This window comes from Prunus persica, chromosome G7, assembly GCF_000346465.2.
Source record: "Prunus persica cultivar Lovell chromosome G7, Prunus_persica_NCBIv2, whole genome shotgun sequence".
Classification (NCBI taxonomy): domain Eukaryota; kingdom Viridiplantae; phylum Streptophyta; class Magnoliopsida; order Rosales; family Rosaceae; genus Prunus; species Prunus persica.
The window spans coordinates 18,376,934-18,384,127 of NC_034015.1; the positions used below are offsets into that span (position 1 = coordinate 18,376,934).

General features: G+C 39.7%; 2 protein-coding genes across 2 annotated transcripts; one reads left to right on the forward strand and one right to left on the reverse strand.

Annotated features, from left to right (window-relative positions):
* Positions 1,841 to 4,208, forward strand: LOC18771762 (putative pectinesterase 63). Its single transcript, XM_020567768.1, has 4 exons — positions 1,841 to 2,525; positions 3,274 to 3,480; positions 3,564 to 3,799; positions 3,874 to 4,208. Exons 1-4 carry the CDS (start codon positions 2,016 to 2,018, stop codon positions 4,031 to 4,033), a joined length of 1,113 nt encoding a protein of 370 aa, XP_020423357.1. The 5' UTR covers positions 1,841 to 2,015; the 3' UTR covers positions 4,034 to 4,208.
* On the reverse strand, positions 5,062 to 7,194 carry LOC18769159. The gene is made up of 3 exons (XM_007202554.2): positions 6,737 to 7,194; positions 5,498 to 6,138; positions 5,062 to 5,396 (listed from the first exon to the last, which is right to left on the reverse strand). The coding sequence occupies exons 2-3, from the start codon at positions 6,048 to 6,050 to the stop codon at positions 5,371 to 5,373; spliced, it is 579 nt and encodes a 192-aa protein (XP_007202616.1). The 5' UTR covers positions 6,051 to 6,138; positions 6,737 to 7,194; the 3' UTR covers positions 5,062 to 5,370.

Genomic DNA, 7,194 nt, shown 5'->3' on the forward strand with positions numbered 1-7,194 from the left:
ATTGTTCTTTTTTTTTGGTCGAAACACTTTCATTAAGCGAAAGGGAAAGGAAGGAGACAACCCAACAAGCTGCAACACAACCAAACAGGCAGGAGCCAGACTAACGTCTGTAAACAACCCCGGGCAACACTACAAAAAGGCCAAACAGACCAATCACACCAAACATTAATGTTATATATGTACGTATACGTAGTCATTGGATTGAAGGCAAAAAAAGAAAAATCATTGGAATATTTAGATTGCCCACACGAATAATGGTCTATAGCTAGCTAGGCTGCCCTATAGCTTACGTCCCATTCTCTTCCTTAATTATTTCTCCATCCATATACCTTGTTCTAAAACTCAGTGTCTATACATAGAGCTAGGAATTAAACACACCGGCCCATCCTCATAACCATGCCTACATTTACATGCACTACTCTTCACCCCCGAAGAGAGATGTGGGACCAGACACATTTAAGCAGTGTTCTAGCCTCTCCTCTTTGTTGGATCAGAGTGAGCACGTAGGTTTGCTTGAGGCCCAAGTAACAGGCCCTAAAATATCCAAGTTGTTGTTTGCGATAAGCGTGCCACTGTTGGAACTTGGCTCAGTCCAACAGAAAGAGATTGATTGATTTAAGAGTGTGGTTCAGTGATTTGCGCGTTTAATAATCAAGCCATAGTGATCTGAATGAGGAATTTGCTCATATTAGTTATTTTCTATGCCTTGTATAATTTATACACTCGTTTAGTTCAAGTCTTGAAGGACCAACTCTTTATCGGGCTAGACATAAGCTTATCAGACTAGATATATCTAGCCAATTTCTGGTTGGTTTCTAGTCCGATGAACAAGAAAGTAAATGCAGATAAACTTAAATTCGGATGAGATACAATATATTATAGGTCATCTTTCTAAGATTATCCCTACAAGTGTGCCCAAAAGCGTAGTTTGTTAGGTAAAATTGAAACATAAATGCGGATTATCAAATGGCCAAACAATTTCCAACTTAACTAATATTGTACATTGATAATCCGTAAAAAAGAACCTAAATTCCGATCACGAGTTTATAGCCCATAAATAAAATGTCCTTATTTCAAGAGATTGCATTCAAATTCCTACAACTATAACGTTCAACCTTTGAAAATAGTAGTAAACCAACAAGACCAAGAAATTTGATCAACGGTCTTGTTGACATGTCCAGCCTTTCCTGTCTTGTCTAGTCTAATACCAATCTTGGGCTGGAATTTGCTTTCTTAGCCCAACCTCTACGACCCTCGCAGCTGAGTCATTCTATAGTAAGGGCTTTACATATAACCCACAGGTGAGATCTTATCTCTTAATCGTTGTATCAAACTAATCAATTTGATCCAACAATTAAGAGATAAAACATCACCTAAAGGCAATATATAAAGCCCTCACTATAAAATTCTTGTCTCGCAGCTTAGCTTCAACCTCTATCTCTATGTCATCAGCTAAGCCCATGAAACGTAGCCCAAGTACATGTAAGTAAAGGCAAACGCTGTTTCCCAGAGAAGCAGTTGACATTTGCTATAGTGCGCGTCCAAAAAACTGCCACTCTCCTACCAAACCCTTCCCCCTTTCCTTCTTAAGTTACAACTTACAAGACATCAACTATTACTTGTCACACACCAGCTTCTTCTCTTTGCCTATCACAAATCCACTCTCACATATAAATTCTCGATCGTATACAATGTTACTTTCACGAAACTAATCGCGTAGCCCTGATCATGTGACTTTGTACATGCACACAAGAAGAAGTTTAACGTGAGAGAATTGTGTGCAAGACCAACACAGGCTAATATATGCATATAAAAGAATCCAATAACTCAACTAAAACCAAACCCATGAAATTCGGGAACAAGCTGCACGCATAGCATTGTGTCTGTACGTCTCATTCTCTGTTCCTCCTATAAAACCCTTCCCATCCATCAATCAATCAATCAAATCACACCAAACCTCCATTTTCAAGACCTCAAAAACCCACAACACCCAAAAGAAACCCAAGAATTCACTAATGGCACCATTTCTTGCTCCCAACCTCATCACCATCATCATGATCACGATCATCACAACCTCACCGCAGCTCGTTCTGACTCACCCGAACCTCATCCCTCCCCACCTCTCCCAACTCGACACGTGGATCGTCCACAACATGAGGGACTACGCCAACCGCAAGGCTACCCAAGTCACTCTCCGCTTCGACTCTAAATTGCTCTCCGCCGAGTACGCCTTCAAAATAATAACCGTCAAGAAAGACGGCACCGGAGACTTCAAAACAGTCACTGACGCCGTCAACAGCATTCCGTCGTGGAACAAGCGTCGCGTCGTGGTGTTCATCGACGGGGGTGAGTACAGAGAGAAGATTCTGGTCGACGTGTCGCGGCCGTTCGTGACCTTTTACGGGGATAAGAACGACGTGCCATCGATCACGTTTGACGGCACGGCGTTGAAGTACGGGACGTGGGATAGTGCCACGGTGGCCATCGAGGCCGACTACTTCGTGGCCGTCAACATTGCGTTCGTGGTAATAATAACAATACGTTATTATATGACTTGCCGTTTTGCTAATATTAATTCTGATGTCGTTTTTCATCTCTGCATGTGCGTTTTAATTCACATTGCTTTTGCTCTCTGCAAGCTGTCACTTTGAGAGAGTGAGAGCAGAATGGCATGCTTGCCGTTTTTGGGGATTAGTTTGAGCGATGAGGTCATGAGAGAGAGAGAGAGAGAGAGAGAGAGAGAGAGAGAGAGAGAGAGAGAGAGAGAGAGAGAGAGAGAGAGAGAGAGAGAGAGATTAGAGTGGTAGAAAATGTGAAGACAATGGCTATAGCTAGCTATTATTTAAGACCACTTTCCCTAAAATGGATTTAGAGTGTTTGGAGCGTTTTGGTTTTGGTTTCGCTTTGAAAACACTGCAGATGCATCAGCAATGCTAAACTTTCTTTAATCAAATTAATTGCATAATTAATGTGATCAAGGAAATTATATATACATATTATGATATTAATTGTTGGTTGTTTGATTTGGTGAATAAAATTGGCCAGTACTGTAAAAAAGCATGAAATGCTCATGTAGCCATGAAAAGATGGCAGCTTTTTATATAGGCAGTGTAAAGCATGTGACCATTAGCTTCAATATGAATAATTAGCTAGCTACCAGTTTAATTAATGATGAGCTCTGGAATTGTATTAATCCTATCTATTTATTTCACACATGATTTACACGCGGCATATGCATATGCATGCTTATTCTCTGTGTGTGTGTGTGTGTAGAATTCGGCTCCAATGCCGGACGGGAAGAGGCCGGGGGCGCAGGCGGTGGCGATGAGAATATCAGGGGACAAGGCAGCGTTTCACAGCTGCAGGTTCATAGGGTTTCAGGACACGTTGTGTGACGATAGGGGGAGGCATTTCTTCAAGGACTGCTACATCCAAGGCACTGTTGATTTCATCTTTGGCAATGGCAAATCCCTCTACTTGGTAATTCATTAATTATTTAACCCAATTAGAGTTTTCATAATTAAATCCAGATATAATCATACTTATTAATATTAAAATTGCAGAACAATAGGATACATTCAGTGGCAAATGGAATGGGGGTGATAACAGCACATGCAAGGGAAGATGCGGCAGACGACAGTGGGTTTGCGTTTGTGCATTGCAACATAACAGGGACAGGTGACACATTTCTTGGGAGGGCTTGGAGGGACAGAGCTAGGGTTGTGTTTGCTTACACGTACATGGGATCTCTCATCGACAGCCAAGGATGGTCTGACGCCAAGCACTCTGAGCGCGACAAGTAAGCACCATCCTAATTCAAGCGTAGGCTAATAATAATGTTCTTATACGTAACTTATTTTGAATTGTTATTAGGACTGTGTATTATGGAGAGTACAAGTGTATGGGACCGGGTTCGAGCTCAACGGGTCGGGTCAAGTATGCAAAGATGTTATCCGATGAAGAAGCAAAGCCCTTCCTCAGCATGACTTTTATCAGAGGAACAAAGTGGGTTCTCCCACCTCCCAAGCTCTGAACTTTAGATATATAAATGTTGTATGTAGGTAGGTTTGTAAACCTTGTAACAAAGCCGGTTCTGCAGTGAACATTGGGGTTTATATACATACCAATATTTCAGTTTTTTTTCTTCTTTTTAAATATCAGTACATATATTTGACTAAAATGGAAATTTCAAAGCCTTTTAATGTGAATGATTAGTTTTCTATGATATCTAATACATACATGATCCTGCTGCGTCGGAAAAGCTTCTTTCTCTCGAGAAAGACTTTTATAAAACGAAGATAACACCATTTTGTTATCTTTGGCCAATAATGCTATAACACGTGTGACAACACTTCCACATGACATAACATCATTGGTCGAAAATAGCAAAACAGTGTTAACCCTGTTGCAACCAAATTTTTTCTCCTTTCTCTCCCCTTAATGGTGCTTTCACAGTTGTAAATGGATTCAAACAGTTTAATTAATCTTTGAATTTAATCTGATCCCAACAATATTATAATTATATACATGTGTATATATCATTCATAGAGGTGGATTGCTGGACTCCACACAAGTGGGTCATGTCCTACAAAATTTGAGTTCTTTTAGTAATGAATGAGGACCAAATCTATGAATTATGAATACCAATGGGGCATTAAAATAATGCTTGCAATTTGATTTAGTCCTTCACATGATAACTGCCATCAGATTATATACATAATATTGAACAAGACCTTAACAACTACCAATTAAAAACAATTATGAATTTTAATGATTGTGATCCTGGAACCATGTGCAGGCAGATTGAGACAGAGAGAACATTATAGTACATGAAGTGGAGGCCTTCACACTTATGCATGTGCCAAGATTGACAAAATGAGAAAGAATCAGATATGTCTGCATAATAATATTTAGGGTAACAGACACTTGAAGATCTCTCATTCTTAAAGACTGAAAGCAACTATATATATACATAAACTACGATATAATAACATGCGAACATTCAGATGAGATATATATCACTTGAAAATATTCTAGAATTTTTTCTATCATAGCCATATATTAATTAGTAAATTAAGTAATATTGGCATATATTTTAGTGGAGAGGACAAATGTGTTTCATACTTGATCAAACATCAGATGTAGGTCACATTCAATCAGAGAAAATAATCACCACTCTATCACCAAATTGGAGGCACCACCACAGCATCAAAATATCTAACTAAACAACTTCTCCTATTGTTTGTTAATTAAAAACAAAAAGAGAAATGAAAAAAGATGTCTGCATACAAGGAGACCCTGCTCTTTACAACACAGAAAATCAGCCCTAAAACCTGGACCACTAAGAACATCATCACAATTACTAACTCTTCATTGAATGAGTTTCCAGTTTCCAGCTGCAAAAACCACCAACAAAACCAATTATCAAATGGAAAACAGATCAAGGGGCTATTTCAGAATTCAAATTCAATATACAAAAAGATGAATTGATTTTCACCTGGGCTTTCATCAGGGTGAGCTTTCTGATGGTTCTCCATGCACTTCAGGAGGTACTTGAAGGTCTCAGTCTCACATGGGATGGTGAGCCCGCCACTATGATCAAACCCAAATTCCTCCTCAGCCTTCTCCAGCAATACTTTGAAAAGGGAGTGGCTGAGGTAGCTAGTGGGAATGATGAACCTCCGAAGCTCCGGTCCAACATAAACCGCCAAGTACCCTTCGGGAACATCTGCTGGCGGTTCGGGACTGTGGCCGTTATCCTCGTCCGAATCACAAATAATATTTGTTAGCCTCTTGCTAATTGCCGGTGAAATTCCCCCTCTATTTCGATCAGAACGGGGAGTGCCCTCCTCTATATGGGAAGCGCCTTCCTCTCGACGAGGAGTGCCCTCTCCTCGACGAGGAGTGCCCTCCCCTCGATCAGAGCGGGTGCTGGCTCGGGGGCTGTTTGCCCTCGAGCCGAGCGTGACAACTTGCCACTTCTGCAGGATTTCTTTGAACTTGACAATCTGCCTGATCCCGGTCAACTTGCCGCTACCATTGTCATTCATTGCTCGATGTTTACCACAATTGTTGAAAGAATCCCAACACAGAATACAGTGTCCGATTCCAGACAACAAGGTCTCATCAGATCTTGCACTGTGAAAGGATTAATTCAAATCATCGTCATTATAAGAAAACATACCAAATCCACCAAGTTCCCAACTTCAACCAGTTCCTCATTGATTTTTAGGATTATAGCAACATGGGTAATTTTTTATGTTTCTGAAAGGGAAAATCATTTTTCTTTCCTTCTGATATTTGAATCAATACAATAGTACTTCATCTCAATTCTTCATTTTTGGGCTAACAAAGAGTCAGATATGAAACACTTTGTCAAATCATAAGTGTCTAACAAAATTAAAGCAAAAGGAGAGAGAGGAATTTGTCTCTCTCTCTCTCTCGGAATGGAAATTTCAGTTCCATGTCAAATGCATCAATGCTGCCTATATACATATCATTAAGATCTGTCAACTGGAAAACCCAATTCCTCTACCAACACAACTTGCATGTATAATGGTTCAGAAAAAAAAAAACCCATCAACCCAAAACACCAAAACCATCAAACAGTAAGTAAAATGCACCAGATGAAAAAGATAATGACAATTCAATATCAATCCATGAACACAAATATGAACAAACATGTAAATACGTGTTATACAAATATTTATGTATCAATATGTGGAATTGTAAATACCCGAGGATGGGGAGGATATCAGCTGCAAACCCGAAGAAGAAACGCCATGGAGCTTCGGAAGGATATACACAGAGCGAGCTCTCCAAACAGAGAGATAAAAAATTTTCAAGGAAGTCTAAGTGTTTCTAATAATATTGACAATAAATCCCATCCCAAAGAGAAAATGGAAAATGAAGTTGGGAGTTTTTTACTACTTCTGTGTTCCCATCAATTTTCGGAGGAAAATTTTCCTTTCTCACTCGCTCCACCTACGATTTCGGTGGACTCTGTTTTTTCGGTTTTCCTGGCAACCAAACAAACCTAACGGCCTCTTCTAATTCTATAAACCCAAAAACAAAGACAAATACAAATATGGATGAATATATATTTGCAATTTTGGTGAAGTGGAAAAGGAAATGAATAGTTGTTGTTGTTGTGTTGTTTGTGAGTGAGGAGGAAGGATGAGAAGAGATCTTAAG

Excerpts from the sequence above, each read along its gene's own strand:
- LOC18771762 (XM_020567768.1), top strand. The coding sequence starts at position 2,016 with ATGGCACCATTTCTTGCTCCCAACCTCATCACCATCATCATGATCACG. Across the intron at positions 3,481-3,563 it reads ATGGCAAATCCCTCTACTTG|AACAATAGGATACATTCAGT; the intron begins GTAATTCATTAA and ends TTAAAATTGCAG. Across the intron at positions 3,800-3,873 it reads AAGCACTCTGAGCGCGACAA|GACTGTGTATTATGGAGAGT; the intron begins GTAAGCACCATC and ends AATTGTTATTAG.
- LOC18769159 (XM_007202554.2), bottom strand. The coding sequence starts at position 6,050 with ATGAATGACAATGGTAGCGGCAAGTTGACCGGGATCAGGCAGATTGTC. Across the intron at positions 5,397-5,497 it reads TCACCCTGATGAAAGCCCAG|CTGGAAACTGGAAACTCATT; the intron begins GTGAAAATCAAT and ends TGGTTTTTGCAG.